Source organism: Prionailurus viverrinus, chromosome B3, assembly GCF_022837055.1.
Source record: "Prionailurus viverrinus isolate Anna chromosome B3, UM_Priviv_1.0, whole genome shotgun sequence".
Taxonomy (NCBI): domain Eukaryota; kingdom Metazoa; phylum Chordata; class Mammalia; order Carnivora; family Felidae; genus Prionailurus; species Prionailurus viverrinus.
In genome coordinates, this window is record NC_062566.1 from 99,665,589 (window position 1) to 99,681,975 (window position 16,387).

Sequence of the window (16,387 nt, forward strand, 5' to 3'; positions counted from 1 at the left end):
CCACGTCAATTGCACCGAAAGTCTGCGTTAACGTAGACTGACAACTATGGGCATTATAATCAGTGTGCAAGTAATATCAAAGGATAGGTGAGAAACTGGATCTTTTGGGAGAACCACCTGCGATGTCAAATGATTCCCAAGAATGTGAGGGCAATCACATGATGCTCAACTGCCTCAGAGCTGTGAAAGCTGACTCTATACTGTTTTTTTCCATAGGCACCTTAGTATATTTCTAGCTATAGAACTTTTAATAGCCACTGGTGTTTTTATGCCTTCAAATTTTCATTAAATTAATTAATTAAATCTCACTAATTAAATAAAAATCAAATGCAACTTTGAAGTCTCTTAATTTTCTGCTACCCTGAAAGCATGTTCTGACTTTCCAGATAAGATGATTACATTCCATTATGATCAAACTTTCTCGTATTTCTGATAAGTGAGTCTGCATCAGGGAAGAAGAGGGGAAGAAAGCACATAACTTAGGAGAATGAGACTTTCCTGTTGAAGATAACTGCAAACCGGAGTGTCCCAGCTTAACTGCCTTGACTCATGTTTCACAGTTCATAGTTGAATTGAAATTGCCTCCATTTATTCATTCAGCATTTGACAGTCATTCACTGAACGTCAGTGCTCTGTGCTGAACACAGCACTAGACAGTGGATATATGTAGATAAAGAACAACCATGTCCTCAAAGTGAGGCTCGCTCCCTCCAGGATAGAAGGTTCCTTTGGTGAACAGAAACCAATGGCTTCAAAGTCGCAAGGTATCTTAAACATCGGTAATTCAACCTCCCTTCTTTAAACTACAGGAATTCCTTCTACAAAACACATGACCAAAGTTTCAGCCTGTTTCTGCTTGACTAGTTCACAGATGGAGAGCTGACACCTCTGCAAGTCAACGCTTTCCCACTATTTGGTCACTCTCTGTGTTACTGAATTATTTCTTAGCATAAGCCCCGATTCTTCTCACTGTAACTCCATCCACCATCACCCCACTACCTTTCACTCTAGAATATAATTAATTCCTTCTTTACTTTTTCTGTGTATCACATATTTACAGACAGTGATTATATCTTCCCTACTTATTAAGTATTCCAAATTTCTTCCAATGTTCTTCAACGGAGAGGATTTGCAAGTCACCGTGTTTTTCAAAGTCCTTCATAAAGTGTGAACCCAGACCTGGGTGCAGCTCTGCAGTTATGAGCGGAAGACTGTACTTCTACTAATTCAGTCTACAGAGGCATTTCATGTGTATTTCTCGATCGGGAGTCTCTCACTTTTTCTGCACCCCAGGAGTTTTTAGAGCCCAAGCCATTCTTATCTGGCAACTGCCCCCCAAATCCTTTCTACATACTCCTCTTAGGGATGTCATTGTACTCCCAGGCACCTAGATGTGAAACCTTGAAGTCTTTTTTTTTTTTTTTAAGTTTATTTATTTTGAGAGAGACAGAGAGAGTCCTAGTAGGGGAGGGGCAGAGAGAGAGAGGGAGAATCTCAAGCAGGCTCTGTGCTGTCGACGCAGAGCCCTACTCGGTGCTCCAACTCATGAACTGAGATATCATGACCTGAGCCGAAATCAAGAGTCGGGCACTCAACCGACTGAGCCACCCAGGTGCCCCAAACCTTGAAGTCTTAAGTGGGTATTTATTATATCTCACTTGGACTATTTACTTATTTTTTTTAAATTTTGCTTTTGAGTAAACTCTACATCCAATGTGGGGCTCAAACTCATGACCCCAAGATCAAGAGTCTTGTGCTCCACCGACCAAGCCAGCCAGGTGTCCCTAGTTTGGGCTATGTAAATGGCTGCCAACCGGTCTTTCTGCCTTAAATCTCTCTGAGCTACAATCCATCCTTCAGCTACTACCACAGTCATCTTTGTAAAGAGGTACCTCCGATCATTGCCGTCCAAGCTGAGGTAAACTATGCATCTTTTTATACTTCCCCTCCACTTCTGTTGGAAATGTTTAAATTTCTTAACCAAATATACATATTTTTACTTGCCACATTTTATTTGTACTCCTATCACTACCATTAGGGTGGTAACTGTGCAGTTATATTTACAACCTTGGTTAATACTCCACGTTCGCTTTATTACTCATGTAGTCTATTGATATCGAACTATCGAGGGCCCTAAGAATTGGGTTTTTTTAACTTTCTATCCTGCTTTTCCTTCCATCACTGGGCACTTTTTCTAGTATAATTTTTCTCCGAAGGCCACAACTTTTGTTGTCCATAGAATCAACAAAGAGAGTTACTGACCATAAGAGAAATAAAGATAAAATGCTATAAAAGAGGCCGAATTTGAGTTGAGCCTTAAAGGATGGGTAGGACTCAGGGATTGCGATAGAATAAAAGGCATTATTGGTGTCAGGATTTGCAAAGAATAAAATGGAAGTGGGCACAGAATTTTGATAGGTCTAATTGCCAAGAATATGAAGTGCATGAGAAAAGGATACATGGACCCTAAGAGAAAAAAAGGGATTGGATCTTAGTGTGCTTGAATGCCAAGTGGTGGCATCTGATACCATTGGAATGACAAATTTATAATTTACAGTGGTCAAAATTCTACCTGTGCCTCCAAACTTTGGATTCCCTATCTCTTCAAAATTGATAAAGATATATACTAGGTTAGGTTTACACTGTGTTGTTTGTTCTCATTTGAATCAGTTGAAGTAGATGGAGGGTAGCGGGTTTTACGACCCTTGCCATGTATCACCGATTCAGGAAGATGGGAACGCTGCCCACTCTGCCATCACTTGACAGTCGCAGGCACAGATCCCTTCGTGCTCCTCAGTATGGTAACATCACAATGTGGTTCTTTCTGTTGGGGACAGCTACAGAATTTCTTCCAATTGCTAAAACTTGCATGTACATTTTTGGATTCTTCCAAGTTTTCTTTCCCCATCCTCTTCTGAACATCTCTGGGTCCACTCCACAAAGGAAGAACTTCTTACCTGCTGCAAGGCTCGAATGCTGCTAAGTTTCTCCTCTTCCTCCTCCTCTCTCCCTTTTATTATACTCCTTCACCATGTGCCTCTTGCCACTGATTTTGTGCCATTTCTGTGCACGGGACAATTTTTTCCATCTGGCTGACTTCTATCTCTGAGCACTCCAACCTCTTCAAAAGGCAGAAAATCTGTCCTTTCTAGAACATGGATTCCTAATCTGAAGTTCAAAGGACCAATCCCCACATACACACATACAAGGTGTTTGTGCATAGAATTCTGGGGGAAGGGGCCATGAACTTAGATGGAAGGAAAAAAAAATCACACCTTTAATTGCACTCACCTCTTAGAGAAATTTAGCATTTTCTTCCATTATGAATATTGGCAACAAACTTCAGTATCTTTTTTTTTTTAATTTTTTAAAAAATTTTTTTTAACATTTATTTATTTTTGAGACAGAGAGAGACAGAGCATGAACGGGGGAGGGTCAGAGAGAGAGGGAGACACAGAATCTAAAACAGGTTCCAGGCTCTGAGCTGTCAGCACAGAGCCCGACGCGGGGCTCAAACTCACGGACCTCGAGATCGTGACCTGAGCCGAAGTTGGCCGCTCAACCGACGGAGCCACCCAGGCGCCCCAACAAACTTCAGTATCTTAAGCAACACCTGTGACTTTGTCTTGAGTAGAGAGAGATCACAGATATTTTCATCATATTTCAGTTGCAGATATCTCAAAATATTGTCTAAGCCCATTAAAACTTCAGAATTAAAGTCATTATTGGTCTCACTGCTAGATCTTATTTTTAAGGCATTAAAAAAGAAAGGCACAGGGGCTCCTGGCTGACTCTGTCGATAGAGCATGCCACTCAATGTCGGGGTCTGAGTTCTAGTCCCACCTTGGATGTAGGGATTACTTAAATAAATAAAACTTTATTTATTTATTTATTTATTTATTTATTTATTTAGAAAGGCACCTATTACTATATCACAACTTTTTTTTTTTTTTTTTTTTACTATTTTGATAAACCATATTTCAACTAATTGGTTTCCTTTGCAATTCTGTTATTTTTAATGCATTTAAAAATGTTCTGGGGTGTCTGACTGGCTCAGTCAGAAGAGTCTGTGACTCTTGATCTCAGGGTTGTGAGGTCAAGCCCCAGGTTGGGCCTAGAGCCTGCTTAAAAACAAACAAAAAAAACACCCTTCAGTCTCTGACACCGCAGGAGATGTGTTACATTGCCTCTTACCTGCTGACGTCCTCTAGGGCAATGCCTCCCCCCAGTGCCAAGGACATCAAGAAGATTCTGGACAGCATGGGCATTGAGGCGGATGACGACCTGCTTGACAAGGTCATCTGTGAGTTGACCGGAAAAAGCATTGAAGACATCATGGCCCAGGGTATTGGCAAGTTGGCCAGTGTGACCGCTGGTGGGGCTGTGGCTATCCGTGCCTCCCCAGGATCTGCAGCTCCTGCTGCTGGTTCCATCCCAGCTGCAGCAGAGGAGAAAAGGATGAGAAGGAAGAGTTAGAGGAGTTGGACAATGACACGGGATTTGACTTGTTCCGTTATAGTCCTGCTGTCCTGTAAACAAAACCCTTTTTTACATACATACATACATACATACTTTAAAAAAGTGTTCTGAGCAGTCTATGAACATTACCAGACTGCCAAAGGAGTCCAAAGCACAGAAAAGGATTAGGATCCCTGCCCTGGAAGGAAACCCCACTGCATTTAGAGTACATATATTTTTGTTTTATAGTACGTGTGACTGGGGGCGCTTGGCTGGCTCAGTCAGAAGAGCATGCAACTCTTGATCTTGGGGTTTTGAGTTTGAGCCCCACATTGGGTGCAGAGATGACTTAAATAAATAAAAACTGTTTAAAACTAGAGTACATATAATTGGTGAATGCTCTTGAAAGAAGACACACTTACCCGGCTATTCTTCCAGCAAGGGAAAAATGGCTAAGAGCATGGACTGAATCCAGGTTTCAAATTCCAACTCTATCATTTCCTGGGGTTGCAGCACTGGATCTATCCTCAAAACTCTGTGTCTATGAACTTACCTAAGATAAAACATAGGTTGTAAAGTTTAAGTGAAATTTTATATCTAAGTGATTAGCAAGTACCTGGTACATAGCATTCAGTAGATAAAATATAGCTATCGTTAATAACAATTATAGTCAATTATTATCATAGATCATAGCAATATTAGTACTATTATTGATTATTAGCATTAATTACTAATATAGTTATGGTTTATCACAATGACTATGATCCCTTGCTAAAGCATTTTAATTACCATTTAACATCAGCGACTATGATCCCCTCAATTCTGCCACGACATGTCTTTGTCTCAAAATGTTCATCATTAAAAGTCTTCTGCAAAAAAGTGATAATGAAAAGCCCATTCAATTCAACTAATATTAAGGTACGATTGTGTGTGCTGTGCTCTATACTGGGTGCTGAGGTTGTAAGATGGCTAAAGCTTGGCTGGCCCCCTGCCCTGGGTAGCTTGTGGTCTAGCTGGAAAGACAATCATGTAAACAAACAGTTATGATAACTTATAATAAGTGCTAAACATTAGTCCTAGCAAAGTGCTGTGAGAACCTGGTAGACAGAGGGATTAGCTGACCAAGGAGGCAGCAGCTGAGCTGGAAGTCTTCACAGAGATGGTGATATTTGAGCTGTCTGGAAGGATGAGTAATGGTTTAGGAGGCAGAAAAGGTATAATGTGAGTCAAAGCCCAAGTTGGAGAATTGCAAAGGAATGCCAAGAACAAAAGTTTTGCTAGAATGTAGGGCGGGGGGTGAGGAGTGAATTGAGATGAAGCTAAAAGGGCATTCACCACCTGGGCCAGGCCAAGTGTTGTAGAGACTTGCCGTTCAAAATGTGGTCCCAGGACCTGCAGCATCTGCCTGAGATGTTGTTAAAAATGCAAATTCTTGGGCCTCACCCCCAGACCGACCAGAACAGAATCTGCATTCTGAAAACCCCAGATGATTTGTATGCGCATTACAGTTCGAAAAGCGCTGTTGTAGAACCGTAAATGTTAGGCTAACATGTTAAGCCTTTATCCTGTGGCCCTTATACGTTATAGATCTGGTTTGTAGAAACTAAATTTAATAGCAGCATGAACAGATTGGAAGGTAGAGAAGAGAAAGCAGGATGGGTAGATAAGAGACCAAAGTAAGGGCTCTGTCAAGGTAGAGAGGGAACAAAAGAGACAGATAAATACCCCCTGGCCTTGCCTTTGGTTGCTAGAGTCATCATAACCTGTCAATTTCTCTGTATTAAGCACCTGGTGTATTCCAAGTCCTGGACTGGGTACTGGGAGGACAGAAATAAGTGTAAAGTGAAATCCCCTGAAAATTTCACCCTATATAATGAGATGACAGACACACGAAAAATCAACAAATACACAGGGGGGTGTATATGTGTCACACATACATGTACACATGCACGTATGTGAACATGATGTTGGCTAATTGCCACCTCTCCCTGACTCCTGCTGTAACCTATGATAAAGTGATTACTGGTCATCTTCTGGAGGTGAAACTGGTCACATGGAGATAGGAACCAATCCCAGGTTCATGGCTGTGCCCGATTAATCTGAGATTGGAATGGATAGCTAATGGGGGCTTAGAGTATCATCATATCAGCCATTAACTTGAGGGGAGGCATTTTTTCCCTGACAACGCAATCACTTGCCTCGTGCTTGGAATGTTTAAACATAGATCATATTTTGTATCTAGCGATGTTATCTTTGTAAAAATTAAAATAATAAATAGTCATGCAACGTAATTTTTTCTCTCCCCATTAATATTACAATTAGTTTGTTAGATGTTTGGTGTAAATTTAATGGCTTTGTGGATCAGACGCACTTAATACTATCTCATAAGCATTAGTGATTATTCCAAATATATTAGCCATTTTATCTCTTTGCAGAATGCCTATCTGTGCTTGTCAAATGAAAGAGCATTACCTGCAGGAACCCCCCCCCCCTCATCTTGATCAATATTGTATCATAAAGTACACTGGGATTTTCTTTCCTACTGGTGTAGGCAACAGAAATGATGTCTTAGAGTAGCCACAACTTCAAGTGTTTTACAGCAGAAAAGTTATCAGAAGGAGCTCCACAGCCATTCAGCCTGAGGAAACGTTATCTACTCTTCCTCCCTGACCCAGAAGGGGTTAGGAGAATGGAAGAACCAGAACTTAGCTACATATCTAACAATCTCTAGATATACCACCATCACCTCTCTGTTTCTCCCCGACCCTCGCACCTCTCTCTCACTGTCTCTCTGCTTCTCTCTCTCTCTGGTTCACACACACCCACACACACCCACACACACCCACACATACCTCCTTCAGGAATTTCCTCACAGGAGTCAACTGTAAACAAGGCCAGCCCCACAGTTGACACAGCAGCAGTAAGGACTTTCACACTAAATTAAAGAATAAACATAATCTCACTCTATTATTTTTTTTAATGTTTATTTATTTCTGAGAGGCAGAGAGAGAGGGAGACACAGAATCTGAAGCAGGCTCCAGGCTCTGAGCTGTCAGCACAGAGCCCAATGCGGGGCTCGAACTCATGACCTGAGTGAAGTCAGGTGCTGTATCGACTGAGCCACCCAGGTGCCCCTAATCTCACTGTATTATCAAAGGAAATATGAATGTGTGTATAGAAAGCCATTTTGTAACAAACTGATCATTCAATTTCATTGCGATAGAACAAGGTGTTGGGAGCCCTGGACGTAGACAAGGTTCAAGAATGTCAGCACATATCACACCACTCTGAGAAAGAGTTGAGAACAGTGCGGGGACTCCCTCTCGGAAAGAGCTGTGGAAGCTACATGTACTGCAGACAAAGCTTTCTAATGCCTGCAGCAAGTCTGGTTGCTTGAAGACACATATATTCACTTTTTTCCCCCCAGGAGGATTATTTCTTGTAGGATTAATACCAGACCATAAGAAAGAAAACAGGGGCACCTGACTGGCTCAGTCAGAAGAGCATGTGACTCTTGATCTCGGGGTCATGAGCTCAAGCCCCCACGATGGGTGTAGAGATCACTTAAATAAACAAATAAACACTTATAAAAAAAATACTTCCAAAAAGAAAACAGAAACAAAACCCTAGTACTGTTTCTCTCACAATCAACTAGTTTCTTTTTTTCTTCTTCTAAGTTTATTACTTATTTTGAGAGAGACGGCATGAGCAGGGGAGGGGCAGAGAGAGGGGGGTACAGAGGCTCCGAAGTGAGCTCTGTGCTGACAGCAGAGAGCTCAATGAGGGGCTCGAACTTACGAACCCGTGAGATCATGACCTGAGCGGAAATCAGATGCTTAACCAACCGACTGAGTGAGCCACCCAGGCGCCCCACAATCAGCTAGTTTCCGAGTTTACCCAGCCTGTGAGAACTCTGGGCACTCACCTGGCATATAACTCGCGACTTACAAAACGGCGTTTCCTTGTGGATTCAGATTTTAAAAGCCCACCACAGAGATTCAACGTCTCCAATATTTTTACTAAGTCAGCTCATTTCTGATGCATCAAGGATCTAACGGAGACCACTGAGGTGTAAGTTGAGACCTAACAACGGTACTTTTTCCAGTCAACGTTTTCTAAACTGAAGATCGTTCTGCTCCTGTCCCTACCACCCCACCCCCCACCTCAGGACCCAGGACCGGGGCAAATGCTGGCCATCCCCCAGTGCGGACAAGGACAAAGTGGGAGAAAGGTGGTGAGCCGCAGATGGACTGCCAAGTTCATGCCAGCTGTAAAAAGGGAAATATTAAAGCCACGGCAGCCTTTTCTCGAACCCATTGATGCCAGGAGAAGAGAATCTGCATTGGCAGGTTTTGTTATTTTTTAACTTGACCCTGACAATACCTGCTGGGCTACCTGTGCTTTCTGCCAAAGAAGTGTCAGATGAGGGAGGAAGTTTGCGCACCTGGTGAATTCAACATCACAATGCCAATTGGGAGGGAGGAAAGAGAGAAAGAAAGGCAACTACAGAAAAGAACAGAGCCAAGAAATAGAAACTGGGGAGGAGGAGGAAGAGTAATGAAACAAACAATTTGGAGGAATTCTTGTGTGACATTTTCCAAGATCGTATTACACCACAGGGACAGTAATAATTAACGATTCTAGTCACCTTGGGGTGTGAGTATACACCACTCTGGGTTTGAATATTTGTACCTGGAGCCCAAAAGGAAACTCTGCACCAGCCACCGCTGTCTGTCTTAGATTTTGATGCTCTGTTTGGCTGGGCTGCTGCGGAGTTTCCAACTGCATGTAATTAAACATTAAGTGGTCTCTTGATGGGCTGTCTTTTCCAAAAAGGCCTTTCTTTAATTTACAGTCAGTATGTCTGTAGAAAACACTAGATGGTTGCTTTTGCCTGTCCCAGGGACACTTCGGCCATTCCATTCACAGCCCTGTTTTTTAAGGAGTCAGTCTGATGGAGGCAATTGGAGGGGGGAAAAGGAGGGGTGAGTTTCAAAGACGTCCAAGCCTAAGCCAAGCTTGTTAGCAGCAACTGTCACACAACAAGGCCAGGACACAGAACACCATATGGAGCTTCTGCAGCCATGGGCCCTGGGACCTACGTAGGTTCTCAGTGCAGAGCATCTCCTGTGCTCCGACCTCCCTCCGCACACCCAGGACTCCCAGAGGGGCCTGAGTTTGGAGCATCACAAACTATAACCGTTCATCAGAACATCTGGATCGTATTCAAATGTGTTAAAAATACGTGTTCCCATCCATTCGAGTGTCAGCAAACATCAAGCTTCTAGCGTCACTTGCATTTCCATACATCCTTAAACGCACCAGCATTTTCCTTTAGACTCAGAAGCCTTGGCTTCCGTTGTGACCACCCAGCAGAATGGTCTCCCATAACCATGAATGTGAGTTCCATGGAAGCTGAAACTTTGTGTGCCTGGTAGAAAGAAGACCCTCAAATAGTTACTGAATGAATAGATACATCTTACGAGGGCCCTAGTTTTCCTAAATCCTAATGAAGGTTTAAGTGGAAGCTTAATTTTGTAAGCTTGACACCTGAGAATCTTTTCCTACAGCCAATCTAATATCCATTTTAGGGGCGCCTGGGTGGCTCCGTCGGTTAAGCGTCCGACTTCATCTCAGGTCATGATCTCACACTCCGTGAGTTCGAGCCCCACGTCAGGCTCTGTGCTGCCAGCTCAGAGCCTGGAGTGTGCTTCAGATTCTGTGTCTCCCTCTCTCTCTGCCCCGCCCCTGCTCATACTCTGTCTCTCTCTGTCTCAAAAATAAATAAAAACATTAAAAAAATAATATCCATTTTAATGTTTATTTATTTTTGAGAGAGAGACAGAGAGACAGACAGTGAGTGGGGTAGGGCAAAGAGAGAGGGAGACACAGAATCCGAAGCGGGCTCCAGGCTCTGAGCTGTCTCTGTGCGGAGACTGACGCGGGGCTCGAACCCATGAACTGTGAGATCACGACCTGAGCCAAAGTTGGACCCCTAACCGACTGAGCCACCCAGGCACCCCTCTAATATCCATTTTAATGTCTCCGGGGCCAGAAAAATATTATAACTTTATCATTCATATAATTGTTAGTAATGCAGTTAGTGTCTGCTCTTCAGAGAAATTTACAGCAGGCATGAGAAGCTACAATGTGCCTGGTTATTCTTTCAATCTCCCGAAGAGGTCAAAGCTGAAGTGTCTTCAAGGCAAACACGGACTCTTATTTATATAACTATGTCTCCTCGTGGAACAAATGCAAATCTATATGAACCTACAAAAGTCCCTTTGGCAATAACACCATTAGTGTCACAACTGTCAAAAGGAATTGAAAAACAAGAGTGATATTCAATAAGCATATGGTTAAGTACATGATAGGTGGGAATTCTCACCTAACAGGTCACCTAGTCATGAGTCGAGCTATCGGCTGATGCTGGACAGTTCCTGAGGCTTAATTCCAAGGGTTCTTCCTTCCCTGACTTTAAATGTTCCAGACTGGTGATTCTGTCACTTCCCTTGAGCGACTCTTCCCGGGCCATTGAGAGGTCATCACTGAGACATCTCGCAGTTTCATATTTTTATTCCAAATTAGCCCCTCGGATGCCCCTGGTCAATTCTGATGGGTGATGCCTTTTCAGACTCTTGCAGGTGGTTGTCAGGTCCCTGCTCCATCACAGACGTCACAAAGGAGGTCCTGTCTCCCTGTGCGTGCCCTCAGAGACATGTTTTGAGTTTGCAGTCTTAAACAAATTGCTTGCACAGACCTGTGTGCTGAAGAACTGTGGAAGCTGATGACTAAAGCTTTGCTCTTTGCAAATGTGGTCCATTTTGCCTATTCAGGCTTTCTTGAGATATCAGCCCCTCTAGCCACTTACTCGTTTTCTCTGTAATTCCTTAGAGAGTTGAATTGCCGTCTTCAGTAAATTCATTTGAACAAATTCATTACCCTGTTCTCTTCTCCTTCTGCCATCATCCTTACTAGTTGATTTGCATAAAGCTTTTTTTTATTCCCAATTATTCTCTCCTTTTTTTAAACCAAGGGCCCAATTTACAAGGTCTTTATTATTTTATTACTAAACAACGTTACCACACTTTTCTTGTTAAAGGCTGATGTTTAGGGGGAAAATTGTGAAATGTGTTGGCAGCCCTGTTTAAGCCACATTTAAAAGGAAATTAAAACCATGTTTTGACAGCATTTTTAGAGATGGGGAGGAGGCAATAAACACTGCCCACAGACTGAATTAACCTGCAGTATGTGGGAATAAAGATGCTAGTATCATTCTCAACAACACTGAGAGCAGGTTGGGGTTCAGAGCATTTGGAGCTGGGAAAAAAACTACTTGCAATAATGGATAAACATTTTAAATCTTACATGGAGAGGACTGGAAGTATGATTTAAAGATAGCAGTGTGGCAGCACCTGGGTGCCTCAGCCAGTTAAGCAGTTAAACATCTGACTTCGGCTCAGGTCTTGGTCTCCCGGTTCATGAATTTGAGCCCCACGTCAGGCTCTCTGCCGTCAGCGTGGAGCCATATTTGGAACCTCTGTCTCCCTCTTTCTGCCCCTCCCCAGCTTGTGCATGTGGCTCAGTCGGTTAAGCGGCTGACTTCAGCTCAGGTCATGATCTCATGCCTAGTGAGTTGGAGCCCCAGTGGCGGGCTCTCTGCTCTCAGCGTGGAGCCCACCTCGATTCCTCTGTGTCCCTCTCTCTCTCTCTCTGCCCCTCCCTGCTTGTGCTCTCCCTCTCTCCTTCAAAAATAAATAAACACTAAAAAAGATTTTTTTTTAAAAATAAAATAAAGATAGCAGCGTGGTTTGTTTTGTTACACTTTGACCCTCTTGTCAAATTTGTCTTTGCTCTTCCTTCCTTTTTGCCAAATGCCTTTGCAGATTTCAAAATCCTTACGGTTTCTTGGACTGTTGAACAAAATCAGAGGCTCTTTGTGACAAAGGCAGACCCAACACAAAATGAATTTAACCATGTGGTTATGCCACATCTATAATTTGATACATATTATACAACAGCACATGATTACTCTTGCATTCTTCCTATAACTGTGTTCTTGTCCTACCGGTGGAGTGAAAACAGTCAACGTTAGTTCATCGAGGCTTCTGACTCTGACTCAGCTTTGCCGGCCAGAGACTGACTACCATGACAGTGACCATAAGGGTGGCAACAGTAACTGGGACCAAGGATTGAGCACCTATTACCTACCAGACACTGAGCTAAGTGCTTTGTCTTCACGACAATCAGGGAAGTGGAAACTACCATGTTTTCCTGTTTTACAGATGAGGACACTAAGGCACAGAAGGGTTAGAAAATCTTCATGAGGAAAAATATCTACTTCATTATAGAGGAGCTTAACACCAGACAATCGAACTTTAAAGCCTGAATGCTCCCCCACTGCCTTTAACAACTCCCCTCCTGGAACTAGGGGTCAGCTTCTCAAATAACAACAACAAAAAAATATGGACTGACTTATGTTTCCTAAGACACCTGGAAGTCACATTTGCTTATTTAAATACTGTCGTATGAGGGTTTCTACAATACTATGAGAGCCAGAGACATAGGCAAAACCAAATACCTCTCACTCACACCACCTCTACCACAGCCCGATTTGTGTATGAATTTGAGGTAAAATTAACCAAAGCTCAGAGAAAGCTCAAGATATTCAGAAAAAGATAAGCGGGCAGAGACCAGACTGCGCTTCCAAGAGGGAAGCTACCCGGTTTCTGCTCGCACTAAATCCGCTCCAGTTATCCATGAAACGCACAAATGTAAAAGTTCTAGACCTACAGTAAAAAAAAAACTGACCTCTGGAAAGCAGCAAATTTGTCAGTTGGGATAGATCTTTGAAAGGCTGAGTAAATCACCTGGTCCCATGTCCTGCTGATTGGTCTACGATACATGCAAATCATTTCAATATGGGAGATTGATCCCACCTTCATCACTGCCATCATGAAGGCGTGGCAAGACTAGACCAAGAGAACACAGGCCTGGTCTCCTGTGTCCAGGCTCTAGACTCTATCCCAGCCCACTTCTCATGGAGCAGACACATACTAAGGAGAGACAGTCCTGACACTGTAATCTCCTCCAAATACGTAAACATTTTGCTTTGCCTCTTGTCTGACCAGGCAAATGCTGTCCATGTTTTTTTGAACATTGTATCATCAAGACACTGGAACCAAGGCCAGTCTTAAGCAGTAACAAGACTTCCCTGTTTATTCCATGCTCTATTTCCCCACAGTCCTTAAAAAAAAATCTTCCAATGTTACAAAACACACCACTGTTATCAATCAGTGACTTTTTACCCTAAGGGGTGTCCTTTTACCAATTGTATACAGCTCTCTCATCCTGAGATTAGTAATTATGACTTGAGTTTGTTTATTTAGTGTATCATTTGGGGGAGAAGATACCAAACAATGGGGCAGGGTTTGCAGATACCAGTTAATTAAAAAGCTAGGTCAGCAAACAAAGGGTCTAGGAATGAAGTTCTAGAACAGCATAGCGGGATGTCTCTTTGACACTGTTTGCTGACCGACTGAAATTCTGCATATGTCAAGTTGATTTTTGATCTTGTCCAAAGGAGCTTATTGCTAAAAATACCCAAAAGAATTTGTGTCTACTTCATCAATGACCCACTTCCAACACAGGGACCTTAAACAACATATGATTAAAATAGCTACAGTATTTTTGAAACCTCTCGATTTTTTTTTATCTGTCAATCCTTTCCAGAGCCATTTAACAAAAATCAAATAGAATGATTATAACTAGAATACTGGAGTAGCAGAGGCAGAATACTTCTACCAAGCAGTAAAGGCGTATTTCTGTGACTTGAGGCTAGAGCTGAGTACCCTGGGATATGAGCCTAAAACTGTTCCCTCTGGATATTTGAAAAGTGCAAATAGTTAGCAATTGCCCTGCAGCTCACTTAGCCTGGTCTCCCTCTGGGCATCAACAGCTTTCCTTCACCACTACACTGCTTTCCTTTATTCTCCACTGTAACCCCCGCCCCCCCCCCCCCGACTTTCTGCTGCCCCTTCTACCCCTGAAATGATACGGAATGAGAACATGGTCATCTGTACTGACCTTCCAGATGGCAAAAATAAAGCCATTTTCAAAACAATAAAAGCAATTCTAGATAGTACTTTGCCTTTTATTTTTTATATGTGCATTTTCCCTCTACTGTTTGGCAAAAAAACATTCATTTCCAGAGGTCTTTTTCTAGTCATGGTCACAGTGATGTTGTTTAAAGTTTATTGGGCAGGGAAAACACACAGTTACCTTTTCAACCTTTCTAATTTGTATTGGATTCTAAGCTCCCACATCTTGGCCCTCGGGCATTTTCCTTGATAAAGCCCTCCTACCTTCCAGTCCAACAAAGACCAAAGACTTTGGATATGAAATTTTAAAGTAACCACTGGAGAAGAGGCTTCAATTGTATTGGCCCAACTGGCAATCTGTGGAAGGCCACATGAATTGCTCAGAGATAACGCCCTGCCTTTCACCTTGCGGTCACCAGTTTGAGTCAAGCAGAGATTAACGGTGTCCAAGGGTTGTTATCATCTGGTGATGGCCTGGGAGCTGATATGAAATAAATTGCTAGTATCTTGCGTCTACTTGCCTGAGGTCGCTCAGTTCAGGCTATTTTAGGGACCAGATCCAAATCTTAGCTGCAATGGTTACTCTAAATGGAAGCCTCTGTGCAAAGATCAAATGCTAAATAAACCCATAGATTATGCTTCCTCTTGCACTAATGGAAGATATCCCCTTAGACAAGGTTGGAAGTAAGCTGGGGAGTTATGGGGGTGGGAGGGAGGGGGAGGGATGGCTAGATCTGCTATTCTGAAGACAGGCCTCTAAGTATTTAATTTAAATTCTACCCTGGGTCCCTTACAGGTGATTATACCATCTGACCTTGAATTCCTTACCTGGATGGTATAATCATGCCCTCCTTCTGATTCGGTTGGAAGGTCCCACCTCCCTTATCTATTATTTCATCCACCTTGACAATCATTAAACTTTAAGGAAAATGAAAAACCTTTCAACAGAAAAATTTGGGAACCTAGGCATGATTACTAAATCTATGTACGTGCACAAAGAGAAAGGGAGATCCAATTCATACTAAATTTTCTAAAGTTTTAAATTAGAGCCAGATAATATTTTGTTGTTATTACTGTTGATTGTCTTGTTTTGGGTAAAGAGACTTGGGGTGCCTGGATGGCCCAATTGCTTAAGCATTTTGTTTTGGCTCAGGTCATGATTTCATGGTTCTTGAGTTCAAGTCCTGCAATGGGCTCTGGGCTGATAACACAGAGCCTGCTTGGGATTCTCTGTCTCCCTCTCTCTCTGCCCCTTCCCCACACATGCTCTCTTTCTCTCAAAAATTAAATAAACATTTTTTTAAAAGAAGTTTTTTGGTCTGAATCATTAAAATGTTTGCTTAAATTCTCTACTTCACATTTCATATGTAGATAATATTAAAAATAAGTCTTATTTAATTCATCTGTTATTTTACAATGCATTATACATAAATAGCCCCATGGGCAATAATTCAAATTAGGCCTAACTAGATAAAATTTAAAAATAAAAGGGATTTTTTAGATTACTTTGTTTAAAAAAAAAAGTTTCAAAATGTTAGGGGTAGATCTAAATGTCACTGGGCTGCCATTTTGTCCAGGTTTTATGAGAACTACAAGTATCTATCCCCAAGTTCACTCTTCTTTCACAACATATGAATCATAAAAACCAATGGCTCTTAATTCGGGGTGGTTACAGCCTTTGTGTGTGTGTGTGTGTGTGTGTGTGAATTTAACAAAAGCTGTAGATCTGTCCAGAAAAATTACACTGAACACACACCAAAAAAAAAATGTATTTTTCTATACAATTGAGAGAATTTATCCATCCTCTAAAATCTATCCATGGACAACCA

At 42.2% G+C, this 16,387-nt stretch overlaps 1 protein-coding gene across 1 annotated transcript; it reads left to right on the forward strand.

Annotated features, from left to right (window-relative positions):
* The first annotated feature begins 4,173 nt into the window (after positions 1–4,173).
* LOC125167636 (60S acidic ribosomal protein P2-like) lies at positions 4,174–4,497 on the forward strand. The gene has a single exon (XM_047862023.1). The coding sequence runs from the start codon at positions 4,174–4,176 to the stop codon at positions 4,474–4,476; it is 303 nt and encodes a 100-aa protein (XP_047717979.1). The 3' UTR covers positions 4,477–4,497.
* The last annotated feature ends 11,890 nt before the right edge of the window (positions 4,498–16,387 follow it).